The sequence below is a fragment of the Neophocaena asiaeorientalis genome, unplaced genomic scaffold (assembly GCF_003031525.2).
Source record: "Neophocaena asiaeorientalis asiaeorientalis breed wild unplaced genomic scaffold, Neophocaena_asiaeorientalis_V1.1 scaffold484, whole genome shotgun sequence".
Classification (NCBI taxonomy): Eukaryota; Metazoa; Chordata; class Mammalia; order Artiodactyla; family Phocoenidae; genus Neophocaena; species Neophocaena asiaeorientalis.
The window spans coordinates 1,572,143-1,591,836 of NW_020171830.1; the positions used below are offsets into that span (position 1 = coordinate 1,572,143).

The window sequence follows — 19,694 nt, forward strand, 5'->3', positions numbered from 1 at the left end:
CTCCCTCTGAACAGACTTCAGGCTCCCTAAAGACTTAATGAACTACAGCTTTCGTCTGTTTCAAGTCTTTAGTCATGACAGAAAGAATTACCCTTTTTGCCAGGGGAGGAAGAAACGCTTTAGTTATCAGCAGAGCTGGCAAGGGGCCAGGCAGCCTCTGGAACAGTCTGTGGGGATTAGAATGCCAGAGGTAGACGTTCCAGTCCAGGAGGACAGTCACGTCCATGAGCTGGGCCAGCCACCCCCAAACCCCACCCAGCACTGAAGAAGCCGCCCTGCTTCTCGCCCTCTGGCCTTTCTGGCCCAGGTGCACGGCGGGGGGGGGGAAAAGGCGGCCACACTCTTGCAGCTCAGCGATGGGGACTGGAGGCCTGCATGGTTAGCCTGTGGAGATTCGTGGAAACGAATCCTGATAAAATTAACAGTTTTTTATGGGCGCCTTCTGTGTCAGCACTGTGTGTGTGGAAAGGCCACCAGCAGGGTCCTTACCATAGGGCAGGGTGTGCAGGTCTCTCCAGCTGGGGTGGGTGGGGAAAGAGAATCCTGGTGCCTGGTATTGGGCCCACTTGCACAGCTCATGCTGCCACGGTTGCTGACCATCACTGCTGTCCTGGGCTTGGTCCCATGAGGCAAGTGGGGAGTGGAGGTGAGAGGGACACGGGGAGCCACGTCCATTCAGAAGTGTTCTTTGCCAAGCTCTTCTCATCTCCTGCTGGCGCTCCATAAACCCAGTGATGTCCGTGAGTGTCTCCTTGGTCATCCTTCCAGGCCTCAGGCATAAGAATCAGGAACAGGGACAGCACTGGGGTCACACAGCTCAAGGTGCCCCAGCCAGCTTGACCCCAGCAAAGGGATCCCAGAACCACAGGAGAGGGCCGCCACTGGGATGGCAGTGGTGGCAGTGCTGGGGACAGCCAGAGACGCTAATCTCATTACTTTTTCTGTCCCCAGAGCACAGCAGCAAGTAGCCACCACACAGTAGGGTCTCAATAACAAGTTGCTTTTAACTATTTTTAGAGATGGCACCATCATCCTGGGTGACCTCTAGCAGTCATTTCGCCTCGACTCTTTCCCCATCTGTAAAGCAGGGATGAGGATGATGAAATCTTGATGGTTGTATTAAGGATGAAATGAGATAAAACATGTTGAGGTGCTTTGTGAGCTCCAGTGCCACCAAATGGAGGCCTGAAGGATGGAAAGCTGCTTCTCATGGTGATTTCTCATTCGGCCCAGCTGTTGCCATGATAGTGGTGGATTTCTCATTCGGCCCAGCTGTTGCCATGATAGTGGCGGAAGGGAGCTTTTTTCTTGTGGAGGGCTTTCTCTAGTTGTGTAGTCGTGGCGAGCGGGAGCTACTCTTCATTGTGGTGCATGGACTTCTCACTGTGATGGCTTCTCTTGTTGCGGAGCACGGGCTCTAGGCGCATGGGCTTCAGTAGTTGTGGCTCATGGGCTCTAAAGCATGGGCTCAGTAGTTGTGGTGCACCGGCTTAGTTGCCCTGTGGTATGTGGGATCTTCCCAGACCAGGGCTCGAACCCATGTCTCCTGCATTGGCAGGGGGATTCTTAACCACCGGACCACCAGGGAAGTCTGGTGTGGAGATGCTTCTAGATCTTCCAGTTCTCGAACTTTATGGTCTCAGATCCCTTTCACACTCCTAAAAATTATTGAAGGCCTCAAAGAGCATTTATGTAGGGTAGATCTATCAATACTCTATTAGAAATAAGAACTGAAAATTGTAAAAATATTTATTTAAAACTAATAAAGTGAACCCACTGCATATTAACATATTTTTATGAAAAAAATTATATTTTCCAAAATAAAGTAGGGAAAAGCATGGCATTAGTTTACATTTTTGCAAATCTCTTTGATGTTAGGCTTATGAGAATCCAGGTGGGTTTTTATATCTGCTTCTGCATTCAGTCTGTTGTGATATGGTGTTCTGGTGGAAGTATATGGAGAAAATCCAGCCTTACTCAGATATATAGCTGGAGAAGGAAGGGATATGTTAACAGCCTTTTCAGAAAACTGGATATTCCTCTTTGATACTACACCAAAACTTGACAAGTGATAGCGTCTTAAAGGTGAGTTGTGATGTGGAATCTGAAACCATATCTATAAACTTCGTACTCTGTTACATGAAAATCCATTGGTCTCTCTTGCATTTTGAATGGATTTTTTAAGCCACACATGATTTTGTAATATCTCACATTGGTTATGTGGAAAATCTTGTTCACTAAGTTATGCAGATCCTCCAAATGTTGACACTTTCACTGTACATTGTCAGAAGACACATTTGTTAATATGACTGCCGATCTTAACAGAAAAATCTTAAGAGTATTGTGAAACTGTCAATCTCACAGTAGATACAAGTTTTCCAAAATTCTAATTTTTGCTTGAAAGCTTGCATTTTATCACTGGCAACGGATACTCTCAATTGTTTTCTTTGATGTGACAGGCTCACTTTGTTCACCTTCGAGAAAAAGTCTGCCAAATACCCAAGTTTGAATTACCATGGTTTTTCTGTCATTTACTCTTTTAAGTAAAAATGGTGTTTCATGAAACAGTGGCTAATTCATCTTGCAACTCAATCTCCCATAAGCTTTTCCCTGAGATAACAATCGTACTTCGGTATGCAGCCAGAGTGCTTTATGTACACGTCCCATTTCATCACACAGAATATTAAGAAGTGTAACCAAGGGCTGAAATTCGATAAAATTAATTTTAACTGCTTCATCAAAGATATTCTTAAGGGAAATTGGCTTGTTTTTTCCCCAAGAGTGCTTGGTGGTGAATGCAACGATTACTACTACAGTTCAGTGTCCCTCCCATAATTCACGCTAAGGCACCAGCAGTTCTTCCCACCACTGCCTTTGTACCATCAGTGCAAATGTCAAAAGAGTGAAAGAGACGAGCACCGCCGCAGTACTATTTTGAAAATAATGTTAACTCCACAGATCTCCTCAGAGTACCTTGGGAACCCCCAGGGTCTTGGCTCATGCTTAGAGAACCGCTGATCTAGATGACAATTTGGTCACCTAAGCTGTAAGAATATTCATCCCCTGGTTATACCACATGACACAATAAAACTATTTTAATTTTTAAAAAATCTGACCGTGTGATTTTTACTGAAGTGGCTTTGCTCACAGCTGATCTGAGGTTGCTGCCCCTTTTGACAGTTGAGGAAGTAGAGGCGCCACAGGCTGAGTGGCTTACCCCACACCCAGGTGGTTAGTAGCAGAACCGATCTCGAACCCAGGACTGCAAGAGAGAAGGCCAGGGCTCTGCAGGCTCCTGAGGCCACGTGAATGCTCACAGACTCCACGGCAAGCAGACTGCACCCTCTGTCTCGGCCCCTCAAAGGGCCCTTTGGGACTGTGGGTGCTCTCTCCTTATCCGAGGTCAAATGCAGCAGCACTGCAAATGGTGCAGAAAGCCTGCATTCCTCCACAATCCACCTGCAGCCGTGGACGGGACGGAATGCATCCCGTTCAAAGTGGATTATGGTTCATCCATACAGAGGAACTCTGTGCAGCCACAAGAAAAAATAACAAAGAGAGAACTCTTCAGAGACTGATATACAAAGGTCTCCAAGATACACTGTTAAATGGAAGAAGCAAGGTATAGAAAAGTTTGTAAAGCTTGCTACCTTTTGGGCAAGAAAAGAAGAGAAAAAATATGTTTTTGCTATGTATATGCACAGATAATTCTCCAGAAGAAGAAACTGGTAATACTTGTTGCTTTGGGGAACTGAGGAGGTGGGTGCGAGGGAGGCTTTTCAATGCCATCATTTTATACCTTTTGAAATCCGAACCCTAGTGGCTGCCCTATTCAAAATAAGTAAGCATTAAGTAAATAAATAATATGAATATATTATAAATAAATGAAAAGTGAGCGTTAAAAAAACTCATAAGGCTCTCCCTTGGAGGTGCTTTGGCAGGTATGAAGCATCAGTTTCAATCCCACCTCCTCCTCACCGAGGCAACAATAATAACATCTGTGACTTATTGAACCTTTAATATGCACCAGGCAGTGTACCAAGTTGCTTTGCACCAATTGTCTTCACACCGACCCTAATGAAGAGGATACTGACAGTATCCCCATTGTACAAATGGGGAAGCTGGGGCTCCCAGCCACTCAGTAACCTGCCCAGGGTCCTACAATAGTGGGAGAGTCAGGATCTGAGCTGGCTCTGCGTGAGCCTCACACCTATGCCCCACCCTCCAGGCCACCCTGCCCCTACAACGCGGGTGTTTCTTCTCCCCACTCCACTGCAGATAAGATCCTGGTTCACTGCGCCATGGGCCGCAGCCGGTCGGCGACTCTCGTCCTGGCCTACCTGATGATCCACAGGAACATGACCCTGGTGGACGCCATCCAACAAGTGGCCAAGAACCGCTGTGTCCTACCCAACCGGGGCTTTCTGAAGCAGCTCCGGGAACTGGACAAGCAACTGGTGCAGCAGAGGCGACAGGCCTGGCGCGGCGCGGACGGTGCGGAGCTGTAAGGCCCCCTCACGGCGTGAGCAGGATACTCGGGAATGAAGGGGCAAGGTTGAAAATAGCTCTGGCCTGTGACTTCCTTTGTCACAGAGAAGGGACGTGAAACCAAAGCTTGACTCCTTCCAAAGAATCTTAAACTTCCCAGGGGCCGGTGAACAGAGGGGATAATTCATAGCGGCCTCCGGTAGGAGGCCAGCACTTGGCTTCACAGCAAAATGGGGCAGACGGGCTTCCCAGCGGAACTGGCTACAAGTGAGCACGCATGCGCCGTTTTTCTGGTTTTTTTTTTTTTTTTTTTTTTTTTTTTTTTGCTGTTGGTAAGACGGATGCGGAAAAGGATTTAAAGATGCGTAGACATTGTGCTGTGATTAAATATTTGGCTTTGTCTGAAAGTCACATTCTTTAAAAAATAATTTAAAAATATAACTTTATTTTCTAACCACAGAAAAGTGCCTGCGAGAGCTGTTACAGGAGAGTTTGCACCGCTTGTTAGTCAGTCGGCTGTCTGGGGTGGGGGGTGGGCATGGGGAGGACGCGCGTTTCCTTACCGGCGGCTCCTGCATCTTCCTTTCGATGGAATCCCCAGGCTCAGGTCACCATCCATAGATGCTGCTCTGTGGAAGAGGCAGAGAGCAATTCATCTGGTAGGGGTAGGGAGTGGCGGTCCCCTGCATAGAGGCCGCCCGCTTTGGGCTCCCCTACCTTCCTCAGGGAGCCAGGGCTGTTCAGAATCTTAGCCAGAGGCGCCACTACCCAGAAAAATTCAACAAATTCTGGTAAATTTGAACAAGAGTTTGACTTTATAATTTTGGAAGGAGACAATCTTTGGGGGACCGGAACTTGGGGAAGCTTATTTTGCTTTGATTCTAGTCAAAGCAACATGAGCTTGTTTTCAGTCCCCGAAGAAAGTATTTGCAAATGTGTTTGCCCTGGAATGAGAGAACCAGGCAGCCCGCTGAGCTCAGGTGTGGAGATGCCCCCGCCCCTGAGAGCTAAGCCAGTCACCATGATGGCGTGATTCTCATTCTTGAGGAGAAAACAGCAGCAGGCGGCAAGCGGGGAGAGATGGCTTCTAGAACCAGGAGCTAGAAGCCAGACAGAACCCAGAGAGAGATGCTGATGGAGATGCCAGCAGTCCAGGACCAGAAATCAAAACTGCCTGATAAAGGCCTACGGGGAAACCAGGAAAAGGGGCCCACTAGGGGCTCAGCAGCTTTGTAAAGCCACCCGAGGGTCACCCTGTAACCTTAGGGCGGCTGCCCTGCTTTTGTGCCAGAGAGGAGGACCTGTGGCCTGGGCCCCTGTGGCTGGTAGGGCTTCCTGGGATTGCCTAGTATCTGCTCTGGGATGGTCACCTTGGCCCATAATGGGTCCTCATAATGACTCAGATTTGGGTGTAAGGGGAGCCATATACACAGGCTTTTGGGAAAGAGATGTAGACCAAAAGGGATTCTAGTGGCCCCTACCTAGACCTTCCCATCATAGGATCCCAATAGCCCCCTCTAAACTCAGTTATCTCCTAGGTCTGATCTATTACTTATCCAGAAAGAAAGATTTCCATTTTAATAAAATGTTAACTTTTATCCATCATAATGAAGTATTTACATTTAAATGAATCCGTATGTGGGAAGGACAGGTCCAGTGCTGGTGTTCCTGGAGTGCTCTTTCGGTGTTCTCTCTCCAACCTTCCCACACGTTCCCACCTCTTTGTGGGGCTGCAAGTCCTGCTGAGGAAAGCAGAAGTTGGAGGTCTGGTCTCTTTAAGATGGGAGCCAGGGGTAGGGGAAAGGAGGAACAGAAGTTTTTTTTTTCTTTAATAAATGTATTTATTTTTGGCTGCATTGGGTCTTCGTTGCTGCACGTGGGCTTTCTCTAGTTGCGGCGAGTGGGGGCTACTCTTCGTTGCGGCGCACGGCCTTCTCATTTCAGTGGCTTCTCTTGTTGCGGGGCACAGGCTCTAGATGCACGGGCTTCAGTAGTTGTGGCTTGCGGGCTCTAGAGCGTAGGCTCAGTAGTTGTGGTGCACGGGCTTAGTTGCTCCGCGGCATGTGGGATCTTCCCGGACCAGGGCTCAAACCCGTCAGGGAGATTCTTAACCACTGAACCACCAGGGAAATCCAAGGAACAGTTTTGGCAAAAGAATTTAAATTCTTCAGAAATAAAATATTCATTTGGTCAACAAGTATTTGAGAACCTACCACATGCTAAAATTTGGGTTAGGAGGCCAATGCAAAAATGTATGCTGTGATAAAGTGGAATGAGGGAAGCAGGTACTGAGGTGGAGAAGCATGGGGATGGGATGGGGAAAAACCCACTTTAGACGAGGTGGTTGAAGAAGACCTGAGCAGATGGGATGAGTGAGACTTGAAGGAGAGCACCTGCCAAATGGGGAGGGAACATTCTAGGCTGAGGAACAGCACAGGTGAAGTGGCACCAAAGTGGCAAAGAGATGTGTTTCTAACCCGAGGTGGTGTGTTTCTAACCTGAGGTGGTGTGTTTCAGGAGCTGCCCATCCGTGAAGCTGGAGCTTGTGGGTGAGAGGGCAGGTGGACGCAGAAGGGTAGAGAGATTGGACTTTATTCCAAGTGCAAATAAGAACCACCGATGAATTTTAAGCGGCAGAATGGTCTATGTTTTAAGAAGATCACTCTGGAAAGAAAAAAATATCACCCTGACTGAAGTAGAGAGAATGGACTGCAGGGAGGAGGCAACCAGTAAGGAGGTTGTGGAACTGTTGACAGGAAGGAGGAAGATGGTCTGGACTAAGCTAGTGCCAGGGGACTAGTATTCAAGATTATTTTGGAATTATCTTGGGGAATACACAGAACCTGCTGGGAGGGGCGAGAGAATTAGAAGACAGTGATTCGGTTTCTTGGTGGTGCCTTAATACTGAGATGGGGTTGACAGGGCCAGAAATGGGGGTAGGGGGTTGGACATCATCAGTTTTATCATGTCTAAGGCATACAAAAGGTGTCCCATGTCATTTCACCTTGAATCTAGAGAGAGCTCAAAGGAAGGTCCACTACTAGAGACATAATACTGGGCATTATCTGCATAGAGGTGGTGTTGGAAGTCATTGTACTGGGTGAGATAATGAGAGAAGACAGAGAGGGAGCCCCAGGCCTGAGTGTTTGTTTGTTGGGAGGCAGATCCAGGAAAGAAGATGGAGGAGGGGGAAGGAAGACCAGGAGTGTGGGTACCGAGAAACTGAAGGTCCTGCTTCAGAATATAACAGTACTTGTACTGTAAACCAGTACTGCTTGTAACAACAGAGTAACCTATATATGCAGAGCACCTAACAGTTTTAAAAGCATCATGTATTTGTTACCTATGCCTTTAAATCAGAGATTTGACAAGTTAGGGCTTTTTCCCAGAGTGAAGTGTTCTAGGACAAAGGGCTGCGATTTGGGGAGAACCAAGTTTGTTTCTGCTCACAGATTTCAGCTGAGTGTGTTTGGGCAATTAGGTTAGCTTGTTTGAGCCTCAATCCCCTCATGTGTAAATTGGAGAAACTGCCCCATTTCCTACATAGGGTGGATGTTTGTGAGTCATTATTTTTGTGATACTATTTGTGAGCCATTGTTTCTAAAACATAATGTTGGCGAGGAAAGCCGATGGCTTCACACCTGGGTAGGCACCACTTGTGCTGGTAAAAAATAAAGGCTGCAACTGACAACCACTTGTTAAGCCTCCTATAAATGAAAGAACACATTACTGGGTTTACAAGATGTGGCCTGCTGATGAGTCTCACCTAATGGTGACTCTGTTTCAGTCCTGATGAATCCAAGCTCCTGTTCTCCCAGATCGTTGGTGTCACATTTAAGGCCAAGCTGATTTCTCTAAGTGAGAGTAAGCAAGTGCAGAGCAGCGGGCAGGGTGATCTGAGGCCACTTCAGGTCAGCAGTTTCCCTCCTACACCAAGCCTTTCCCTTCTGTCAATGAACATTAGGACTTTGGGCCAGCAGAGGGGCTCCCCTGTCTGGCTATGCCGCAATCCCTAGGGAGCCTGTGAAACACAAGGAGTCCCCAGTACTGTTCTTAAATTATGGTGCGGCAGGTCTGGGACAGTGACTGGGACTTGTCCTCAAGTTCCCGGGAGGACTATGAGGCAGGCAGAGTGGGGGGAGCCCAGATGCCACACAGACCACAAGCGTGTGGTTACAAGCCATTGCAACACATGGAACAGAGGACCATCTCAGTTCCCAAAGAACCTTACTTAACCCAAGAGGAGACCAAACATGAGAAGGTTTCAAGGTGGGCCCTGTGGAAGGTTCTGCCTGGTTTCTCTTCAGCTGGTTACCAGGTTCACCCCCGCCCCGCCCCCACCCCCACGTCCAGGCTGGGGCAGCCTCTTGCCTGAGGTGTGGATCCACTGGGCTGCTAAGATCCTCAGCAGCTCCCACACAGATGCCAGCAGTTGATTCCAACAGGCAGCACACCATCGCTTCCTGCTCTGGAGGGGGATGAGAGGTTTCCTTTCCTACCAGCAAAGCACCTTAAAGCTTCTCTTCTCCTCGTGGTGATGACAGCCCTTGCAGACGTGTCTTCTTGGAAGCCCTCCTCAGCCACTACAGATATTCCCCCCACTGGCTATGCAGTTGTGGGGAGAAGGGACAAAAAGATAAAATCTTGACACTAAGCCCAGACTGCTTCGCAACTGTGGGAAAAGATAATAAGGGTGAGTGCAGAAGGCAAAACCCTGCCGGGCATCCTCCCTCCGTTGGGACCTATGATTCGGGGCTGTATGTACTGTCCTCCTTTCCACATGGGTGCCAAGTCAAGCATTCATTTCAAGGCCTGTCACTTGAATAAGCAAATGTTTTAACAGTCAGACAGAACTTTCTCTGAATGCCTAAGATAACGTTTGTGAACAATAACTTTTTTTTTTTAGAATCTAAACTTTAGATTCTAAAAAATAACATCCAATCACTCATTCACAACAGAGCAAAACTTTCACGCCTTTTTCAAGAAAATGATTTTTCAAACATACAAGTCCAAATTGGGTGTTTTTTGTATTAATCTTTAAAAAAATGAAGTTTGCTACCACTGGACTAGGCCCTGAAGGGAGTTTATACAGACTGTATAAATGAGGCAGCTGGGTATTTGGGCAGGATCCCTTTGCAAATGAAGATCAAAGTCAAAAAGAAAAAAACAAATTCACTTTATTTTAAAGACAATGATTGGCATACAGAAGGTATGCACTAGCATAAAATAAACTTTCATGAAAAGCATTAAAATCCATTATAAATTAATTTATTAAATAGGTATTTGGTATATGTGATGGTTTTATTAGATATTACTCTTATTTATTGCCAACCCCCTCCCACAAAGTCAAAACAAATCAGAAAACCTCTTAACTCTGATTTACACTAAATAATTTATTTTCCCAAAATGTGTATGTGTTCTGAGATGTGACACATGATACAGTTCAATTGGTCATTATCTATCAATCATAATATGACAGGACACAAGAGGCTAAAAATGGCTCATCATAATTTATTTTATGTTAAAATGTACAGCTTTTTTTGTTTTTTTTGTTTTTTTTTTCTTGAAGTGACTGACTAAAAAGAGAACAGATAAATACAAGAGTGTCGCTGGCTCCTATTTTATACAAGGATTACGCCTCTCCTGCTTGGCCCTTACAGTCACCCTGTACAGGTACAAAGGCTACAAAAAAGGAAGCAATATAAACAGACACAAATAACTTTTTTGCTTTTTTACATGCGATTTGTAAGCTTAGTTTGAGCTATTCACAAGCTACTTCTCTATTTTTCCTTAAAAAATAACTCCAATATTTTATAAAGATAGAAAAATCTACAGATGGAATGAAAATGTAAAGTTAGAGGCATTTCCATAAAATAGCAACTTTACACCAAATTCACTATTTTTTTTTAAATCCTGCCAAGTATTTGGACATATATGAAATGTTTCAAAACCTGACAGATAAACACTGAGATATGCTTCATTCAATAAACAGAAGTCTGCATTTATAAAACAGAAAGCTGCCTTTTTTTCCCCAAAGAAATCTGTCACCAAAATGGAAAAGGGTCTCAACTTTACACCAAACATTTAGCAATAAAACCCTTTTGACTAACCAAATGGGAATAGCTTTTATAGCTCTTTACAGTTTTATAATTAACAAAAATATAGTTTTTTTTTAAACCCTCAAATTAGGGCACCCTAATCAAGGCAAAAAACTTAAGAAATGGCTTACCGTTAGCACAACACTTGTACAGTACTACAAAATGCACTGTCACTAACAAAGACATTAGCGGCATGCTGAAGTGTCACCTCAAACAAAATATACAATAACTGAAATGCTAAAGGCATTTACATGGAGTAGACGGGGAAGAAAAAAAAACTCTAGGTTCAGTATTAAAACAGATAATTGGGGGTGGGCTGGGGCATGGGGCTTGATATCCACATTGTTTAATGGAAGCAGGCACAGCAAGTGGCTGCCTCCAAACTGTAGTCCAAAGAGAGGCCTTCCTTTGCAGAGAATTTCATATAAAAGGAACAGAAACAAAGGTACCAAAAAGGAAAAAGGAAAAAAAAAAAGGAAAAAGAAGAAAGAAAAACAACTTGTATAAGGCTTTCTGCTGCATACAGCTTTTTTTTTTTTTTTAAATAAATGGTGCCAACAAATGTTTTTGCATTCACACCAATTGCTGGTTTTGAAATCGTACTCTTCGAAGGTATTTGTGCAGATCAATCCGAGAGTGATGCCCAGGGGTTTTGTGACTGCCCATTTTGCCTACCTTCTCATGTAGGACCCATTGAGAGACTGTTTGGACATGCCCGGGTTCATGTAGCCGTGATGCCCGGGGGCCGTGTACATCATGTTACTGTGGGGTGGGGTCTGCATTGGCTGCTGGGCATATGGCTGGGTTCCCATCATGCCCATCTGCATCTGCATAGGGTATTGGGGCGTTTGATTCATGTAGCCATGGTTGCTGTGGTAGCCACTGTTCATCATCGGCTGGGACATGCTGTACCCATTCATGGCATTGAGCGTGTTCATGTTCATGTTCACAGAGTTGACATTGTAGGCTGGGGATGGCATCAAGTTCACACTCATGTTCATGCCTCTTTGCATCGTTAAAGTCCGTGCAGGACCCTGCATGGCTACCGTCTGGGAGCGCCCATAGATTTGCGACTGATGGGTGGCAGCGGCTGGTGACAGAGATGCCGATTTGGTTCTCATGGAGACGTGGCCCTTGCTGGCAATCTGGGTTTGCAGTCTTTGGCTGTGGGAGATGCCAATGTTTGATGCAGCCATGTTCCGTTGCAAAAGAGGCGGTGGCAGATTCATCGGAGGAGGAGTCAGGTTGGGGGGTGGGGTCATGGTAGCTTGTGCTTGGGGTCCCCCAGGGACGGAGTGTGGAGACTGAGAAAGCTGAACAAGCCCTGTGTTACTTAATGGTGTGGACAAAGAGGCACTGTTTGCATAGGAAGTTACAGCAGCGGAATGGCTGTAAGGCAATGAATGATCAATAAGTGTATTAGTTAACTGCTGTAGTTTGGCAAGGCTGAAGGTGGCTGACGGCTGTGGGTAATGCCCAGCCCCAAAATCACTCTGACCCATTCGTTCATATAAGCCAAGGTTGGTATTGCCGGTCTCGGGGATCTCAGCCAGCTGCATGGGCGGCGTGAAGTTAGCAGCCATGCTACACTGAGCCAGCTGCTGGCTGCTGCTCGGGGGCCTCTCCACCACGCAGCCTTGAGGAGACTTGACACTGCAGGTCGGGGGAGAGCTGATGCTGGTCTGCTGCAGCATGCTGCAGCTCCCACTGATGTTGGACATCTGCTGGGTGACAGCACAGCTGCTCTGTGTCAGATTGCTGGAGGTGAGGTTGCTATAGGAGCAGCTGTTCTGTGAAGAGCCGTTTCCACAAATGCTGCCACCCATAGTAGAATCATAGCTGCTTGGGTTCTCGTAGTTCTCAGTTGTACTCTCGATACTGCCCAGGTCACTAAATCCGCTGTCTACGACTTGCTGTGAGTGATCTGAAACGGATGGGACATCCATCATTGGACTGGTTTCCATGTTCTGCAAAGATGGCACTGAGATGGCATTTTGATCTGGGCTGATTTGGGCATAGCTGTTTTCCAGGGCAGGGACACTTGGGCTGTTGACAGAACGTACTGACTGGCTGGGGTGGGAATGGACGGATGAAACTGGGCTGCTGTGGTCTGACTGTTGGCAGTCGTCTAGACTGGCGGCGATCTGTGGGCTTTGGTCTGCGTGAGTGTAGTTCTGTAGGCTTCTACAGGCCTCTTGAGTCTCGGCACAATCCTGAAAGGTATCGTCCTGTTCACTGTTCTCCTGGGTCAAGGACTGAACCGCTTGGACGGTCTCAGAGTCGATTTCCAAGGTTGCTGTGTTTCCCTCTTTGAACTCAGAATCTACTTCTTCACTGTTCTTTTGGTCCTGCTCCTGTGCCTGTTCTCCTGCGGGTTCCTCATCAGATTCAGGGGCGGTTTCAGTGGCTCCAGCAAGCTCCTTAGGTTCACTGTTACACGAAGCTGTAAGGTCAATGCCGCAGTCCATTAGGACTTCTGCGTTTGAATGACTGGGCTGCACACTAAGGTCTAAAAAAGCCTCCTGGGTTTCCAGCACTTCTTTGAAGGCTTCTCTTGGGCGTTCTTCCTTCTCCGATTCGGCAGACTCCATGTGACTGTCATCTTCATCGTCTGCATCATGCCCCTCGTTGTGAGATGGCTCTTCATCCTCTTCCTCCTCCTCTTCATGATCATCCAAACGCACGGGGTCTTCTTTGTCCGTGCAGACTTCTGGCTCCTCTTTTTCCTGGCTTTGGGCACCACAGGGGTCTTTTTCTACATTTCCTTCTTCTTCCTCCTCCTCCTCCTCCTCCTCCTCCTCTTCCTCATCCTCCTCGGGTTTGATTAGATCATCTTCAGGTTTTTCACCTGGCGATTTATTTGGACTTACAGGTGCACACATTTCCTCCCTTCTGTTTTCGTCCCCAGGCAGCAGGGGTTCCACAGCTTCCTTGACCTCCTCCTCAGTCCTGGTGGGAGCGGGGCTGGTTTTGTCTGCTGGAGTCTCCTTCTGTTCTTCCACTATTACCTGGTCATCGGGCTCCATGGGTGTTTCTGGTGGGGTGTACAAGTTCAGTTTAAATCCAGTCTTCCTCTCTTTGTTTGGTCTCCACTTAGAGAGACCACGCTTTGTTCCTTTTGGCCATTGTTTGCACTTTAGAGGTTCAGGATTGTCTCTACTGGCTTCTTTCAAGTTATTTGCATCATCATCCATATTGTCTTAGTGAGGAGACAGACAGAAAGAAAGAGGAAGGAAAACAAAATCTTAGAAAGCATCACCATGAACAACTTGAATTTATTCTTCTAAACAATTTAGCACATACTGCTTTCAATTTAGCATTTTAAGAGTTGATGCTAACGACACAGTCAAACCTAATACAGAATAATATTGTGGTATAAATGGAGTAAATTACCTAGGCCTGGAAAACAATATATGGTGCACACACCACACACCTCCACACACAACCCACTCTTAAGAGAAAGCTGTGCTTTTTATAGGAAGCACATGGATACAGGCCACTATAATAAACGTATTTGAGTTTGACAAACAAGACATTGTCTGATACAAAAGCCTGGAATTCCACGATGTAAAGAGAATCCATTTGAATATTTGCAAATTAGGAAATGCAGGGTTAAAGTTAGCTCATATCCCAATCACCACTGTACTGGAGAAATGAATAGAACTAACTTGCATATTTATCCTGAGAAAGTGAACTTCAGCTTGTGGACATTTACTGGATTGAAATGATCTCAGATGACATTATTTACTTTGATGTGAATGTTCTCTCTGGCATAAAAATAAACTATGTACCTCTGAAACAAATGAATAAATAACTAAATAACCAGAACATAAATACATCTGTAATCTACTCCAGGATCATCATTTCTGGATGACACAAACTATAATGTATTTACCATGAAATTACTGAACATTTAAAATACAGGTATTCTTTTTATCACTAATTCTATCCACATTGCATTTTGGATCAATGTGCAAATGTATGGTATGGTTTGAATATTAAATAAGAAGCAAACCATAACTGTCAAGTTCATTTTAGCTCAGCTAATCTTATTTTTACTGTACCTATATGCATGTATGAATATAAATAAATATGTAAATATATTTATATATTATAAATATATTTATATAAATATAAGCAAGCAAACAAGTAAATATATGAATAAATACAAACATAAAACACCCAAGTCTTAAGATATTTATAAAATTAAAGATTATACTAATCTCCTAGAGGGGTCAATTTAAAGGAAAAGCTTCACAAAGAGAAATAGCCTTATTAGAAACACTATTTTGGAGAACAAAAACAAGATCTAATAATCAGTGTGGAACAGAGATCCCTTTTGCCAGATTGGATATCTAATCCTATCAGTGCAGAACAGGGTAAGCTCTTAGCTCATTTATGTAATAAAAGGATTACACGTAAACTTACCTGAATGTATTACATTCAAATTGGTTAGCTGAAAAGATACGGTGCTGTAGACTGATTCCTTCCGAAGTGCAAAGTACAATCTCCAGTTAATAGACATCTCACTAAGTTCATATGTCTATACGTATGGACAGGCAACAGGCATGCCAATGACCTTGGATTCCACATTCTTATTCCACGTGCTACTAGACCTATCAGCATTTGTAGGAAACCCCTCTAAGTTAGAAGATGAGCTTTCCAATAATTATTTTTTAAGAAAGAAGATCCTGAAAGGAATCAGGTATAATATGGCAACTTGGAATTTTTAAAGGCAAGTGGCACAAAGTGGAGCATGAAGACAGTGATGATTCATGTACAGGCTCCCGAGAAGACAGCTAAGAAGTGGAAATAAGGCTCAAATTCCAGACCAAAAAACGACCTCTTTCTGCAGTTGTTTCGTATGTTTATTTGTTTAAGGAAACTAACAAACAAGGCTTGGTTCCTCTATACCCAGGGTGAAATGTCACTGCCTCAGCAGACAGAAGTATGTATGTGGCAATAGTATTCTTGTTAATTAAGAAAGTCAAGGAGCTGCTTGCTCATGTTCTTAAAACTGTGGCTTTTCAAAGGCAAGAGTGATAACCTGTGGTTTCCAGGGAAGTGAGATGGCCTGTTCTCTAGACTGGAAATAAAGTAAGGTTTTGAATAGAGTCATTTCCACTGTAGAGTACAGACTGTCCCACAAATCCTCACGATTCAGCTGGGAGCTCAAGTTCCCAGCCTGACAGGCAAGGGATGGTTTCTTTTAAATAGGGCATCAAACAGGAGTCAATGGTGTTTAATAATTTTTTTAGAATATGGGGTGGGGTGTCCCTGCCAATAGCAACTGTAAAACAGTAATTTGAAAGGAAGGAAGGATAATCTCCTGATTTCCACATTAGTGATGGTGTGGGTAGGTTTTAGATGATTCTTGATAAGAACATATCCAAAGACACCACTGATTATAGGACACATCATCAATTTACTAATATTTGTTTTTCAGGAAGAAAGAAACTACTGCATTCAATGCTCACATCAATAATTATATATACCCTGATTTCAGAAATGTTAAATGTGAAAAAAAGTACATATTAGAATCAAGGAAGTGCAATGTGTTTCTCATTGACAGACTTCAAAATTTTGGAGGATAAGCCAATTTCTGGAAAGTAAGATGAACCCACCTAGAGGGATGTTCTGGCCTATGTTAAACTTCTAAAGTTGTTGAACATAAAAATCCAATTCCAGGAAGAAGGGATAGAACCTTTTATGAATGAGAAAGGACAGATGAGCACTTATTTCTGGTGGGTCGGTACAGCCTCAGAAATGCCTTTGGGTAGAATTCAGGTGCCTGCTTTTTGGCAATAATAGACAGATATTCACAAGGGTAAGGTTTTTATAATTCCTCCACTTACTTCTACAAGGGTCAGCATTCTTAAAGCAATGATTGTCTTTTCCTTCCTCTTCCTCTATCTGTCTTTTCTTCCCAGGCTGATGTTGGAATGCCTTTCTCAGCACTGGCTTCCCGCCATCCTCCTCTACTTCAATCTCACAGGTAGGCTCCAGCTGTGGCATTGGCCTCTCTTCGTCTGAGTTGTCAAAGGGCTCGTTCAGTACTTCTGTCGTCTCTGAAATGGTCTCAGTTGTTACACTGCTGTTGATCCTTCTGCGTTTACGACCCCTTTTCTTCTTTAGCACAAAAGGCCTCTGAAATTAATGCCAAACATAATACATCAGAGCTCATGAGAAATTACAGTGTTGAGTCGATATGCAGCAAACATGTACTGAACGCGTGTCTGAGACTCTTACACGCAAAAACTTCTGTAATGTCTTTGTACTTAACCTTCCATTTGATGTTTAACATCCCTCTCGGGCTCCTACTACAGAGGCAAGTGCTTTCCAAATAAAACAATTGTTTACTCAAGCAGATGCTTTGAGAGGGAACATCCTAGCAGCTGAACTGTAGATTTTAAAAGCTAAGGTTTGCTTTTCTAGCATATATTTTCCAGTAGTACCTGCAGGCTTCAAAATCCTGTGTACCATAGTGATTAAGTCATCATGGACACCAATGTTTCTATAAATGTTTCAACAATCAACTAGCCACTGGGTCACTCATTTTAATACTTGATAACTGTTCAAGGAGCACCTACTCTGTGCAAGGCACTGTAAGATATATGATGGTGTACAAGACTAGCCTACCTGTTCCCCATTTCATAGGATGTCAGGAATGATGCAAAAGAAGAAAGGATACTTGAAGAAAGAATTAGTCTGTTTACAATGTTAGAGTCATGTATTGGTGGCTGCAGGGATATCACTGATAATTTTACTTTTTTTCTTTTTTTGGCCGTTCCGCAAGGCTTGTGGGATCTTAGCCCCTGGCAGTGGAAGCGTGCAGTCCTAACCACTGGACCGCCAAGGGATTCCCCAAAATATTTCAACATAGATGGCATCTAAAGAAAATCTAAAGACATGTGGAAAGTGTCTTATTTACATAAGATATATATATTTTTTCTAATTGTACTACGGGTTGGCACAAATGACTCTCCATAATTGCAAATATAAAATGTTTTTTTGTTTCCAAGCAAAAAGTACTCAATGATACAAAATTCAAATATAAGAAGAACAGGCAGATTTGCTGCTAAGATGTAATCTGTCAATAATGGGTCTGAAAAATTATTGGAAATACATTGCAAAGAAGGGTTCAATATGCTTGGTTAAAACTCAAACTCTAAGTAAACTGTATCCAAGAATTATTGTGTCTCACATTTTTAACTGCCTGAATGTTCATTGAAGTGCACATATAAATCCTGACAGTCACGTTCTGTAATTTAACACTTATAATTATTAATCCCCCCAGCTGGCCTGCTCTCTCCCTAATCCATTAGAATTTTCCCAAACATAAGTATAGCCAATATACAGAACTGGTTTTCTTTAGGTTGAGTCCATTTATATGACAGTAGGCATTTACCATGCCTTGGATAATTCTGGTTTTTGATGTTTTTAAAACAAATTTCTTTTGTTGTATACATAATGCATGAATACATTTTCCTTGTAAGAAGTCAAAATATTATTCATAAGCCTAAAAGTCCACTCTATGGGATGCTCCTTTCTAGCACCTCCCCACAACTGCCCTTCCACTAGAAGATTGCCAGGCTTAGATGAAGGCACGCCAAGCTGGGAGTCAGAACAGCAGGTTCTTTGACAGACACCACGTAGGGTAGCCTTGGGGCACAGCCTTAACTTGCGCTGTCACTATTAGTCTTGGCTATCCTGCAGTGTCTGGTCCCTCTCTATGTCACAGACAGATACTAAAGACAAAGATATCAGCTCTGGGTTGAGCAGTAACCTAAAGACAAAATCATTTTTTTACTTTCTGCACAGGGTATGTGTATCTAGAGAAAACACCAGGCTACTAAGATATGAGACATTTCAGTAATGTGTACTTGCATAAATGCAAAATAGCATTAAACTGAAGGGCTTAAAATACCTTCTAACAATTCGATGCCAAGAACAAGAAATAGCATCAGGAGTGCTGGGCTTGGAGTCTGAGCACTCATCTGGTTCTGCCTCCATCTCTAAAGAGTTGTGTGACCTTGGACAAGTCTCCTATCCTCTCTTGGCCTTGTTGTTTTCATCAAAATTCACCGAAGGGTGGTTTAGGTGCTCCCCTGGGCCCTTTTCTGTTCGCATAGCCTGATTTACTCCAGTCCTATGAACCAGCAGGTGGCAGTAACTACCAGACTAGCAAGCCTGCCTGTCCCTGGTTTCCTGTCACAGCACTAACAAACCACAAAGAATAAACACAATCATAACTGTAAGATAAACAATGACGATACATGATCAGTGGGACTGGATACAAATAAACTACGTCTAAAGAATGGAGAGTGAAACAAATACTAATAGATAGAATGTTTGCAATGACAAATAAGATGTGATTGAAACTGACTCAGACGGAAAATCTAAACAGACACATACCTTTCTCTTTATGGCAACTGACTGTGGTTTAGTCAACCTTGGAGGAGAGCTTTGAATATTTTCTTCTTCTTCCTCCTCTTCCTCCTCCTCTTCCTCCTCTTCCTCCTCCTCCTCCTCCTCTTCCTCTTCCTCTTCCTCTTCACTGCTCTCTTTAGACAGCTCCATTAGCTGCCCTCGCTCCCCTGCCACAGGCCGGCTCTCCGGGGAATGCAAATATTTGTTTTTCGATTGTACTTTTGCAGGTGATTGCCTACTGTTAGCTCTAGATGACAGGATTTCTTGCTCCTCCTTTTCCCAGCAGCTAGCTTGTTCCATTAGCCGCTCAGCCTAAGGGGGGAGGGTAAAAATAGCAGGCCAGTGAGAGGGCAGTTACAGAGCCAGAGCCTCTAAGGATCAAAGGCAAAGGATCTCTAAGTCGTTTCTGATCAGGATAGTCAGCCAGCCAAGCAGCATTCCAGCTGCATCATCTCAGAACTCTTTTGCATCAGTTAGGATAACAAATCAAAGAAGATTGGGTTTCATGGGATATTTAGCAGTATTAATGATGCAGCGAATTGGTTTGAGTCCTTTATCACTACATTACATGCTCACTGGCATGGAGCACTTTAAGCAAGTTCATAAACACAAAGAATCGATTGACATTGCAGCCTTGGAGCTCAGCACCAAATTTGATCTGATTACTTGCTGTCAGTA

General features: G+C 44.2%; 2 protein-coding genes across 7 annotated transcripts in view; one reads left to right on the top strand and one right to left on the bottom strand.

Annotated features, from left to right (window-relative positions):
- DUSP29 (dual specificity phosphatase 29) overlaps window positions 1–4,541 on the top strand; it is a 26,885-nt gene extending 22,344 nt beyond the window's left edge. Inside the window, exon 3 of the mRNA XM_024741037.1 lies at window positions 4,279–4,541. Coding sequence (XP_024596805.1) covers window positions 4,279–4,508 — 230 coding nt within the window. The 3' untranslated portion in view covers window positions 4,509–4,541. The remainder of the gene's footprint in view (window positions 1–4,278) is intronic.
- Window positions 4,542–9,983: 5,442 nt separating this feature from the next.
- The window catches only part of KAT6B (lysine acetyltransferase 6B), a 231,524-nt gene continuing 221,813 nt past the window's right edge, over window positions 9,984–19,694 (bottom strand). For all 6 annotated transcript variants that reach the window (XM_024740855.1, XM_024740850.1, XM_024740845.1 and 3 more), the window contains exons 16-18: window positions 19,002–19,328; window positions 16,442–16,733; window positions 9,984–13,785 (exon numbers count right to left, since the gene is read on the bottom strand). In XM_024740855.1, the coding sequence (XP_024596623.1) occupies window positions 11,258–13,785; window positions 16,442–16,733; window positions 19,002–19,328 (3,147 nt within the window). In that variant the 3' untranslated portion in view covers window positions 9,984–11,257. The remainder of the gene's footprint in view (window positions 13,786–16,441; window positions 16,734–19,001; window positions 19,329–19,694) is intronic.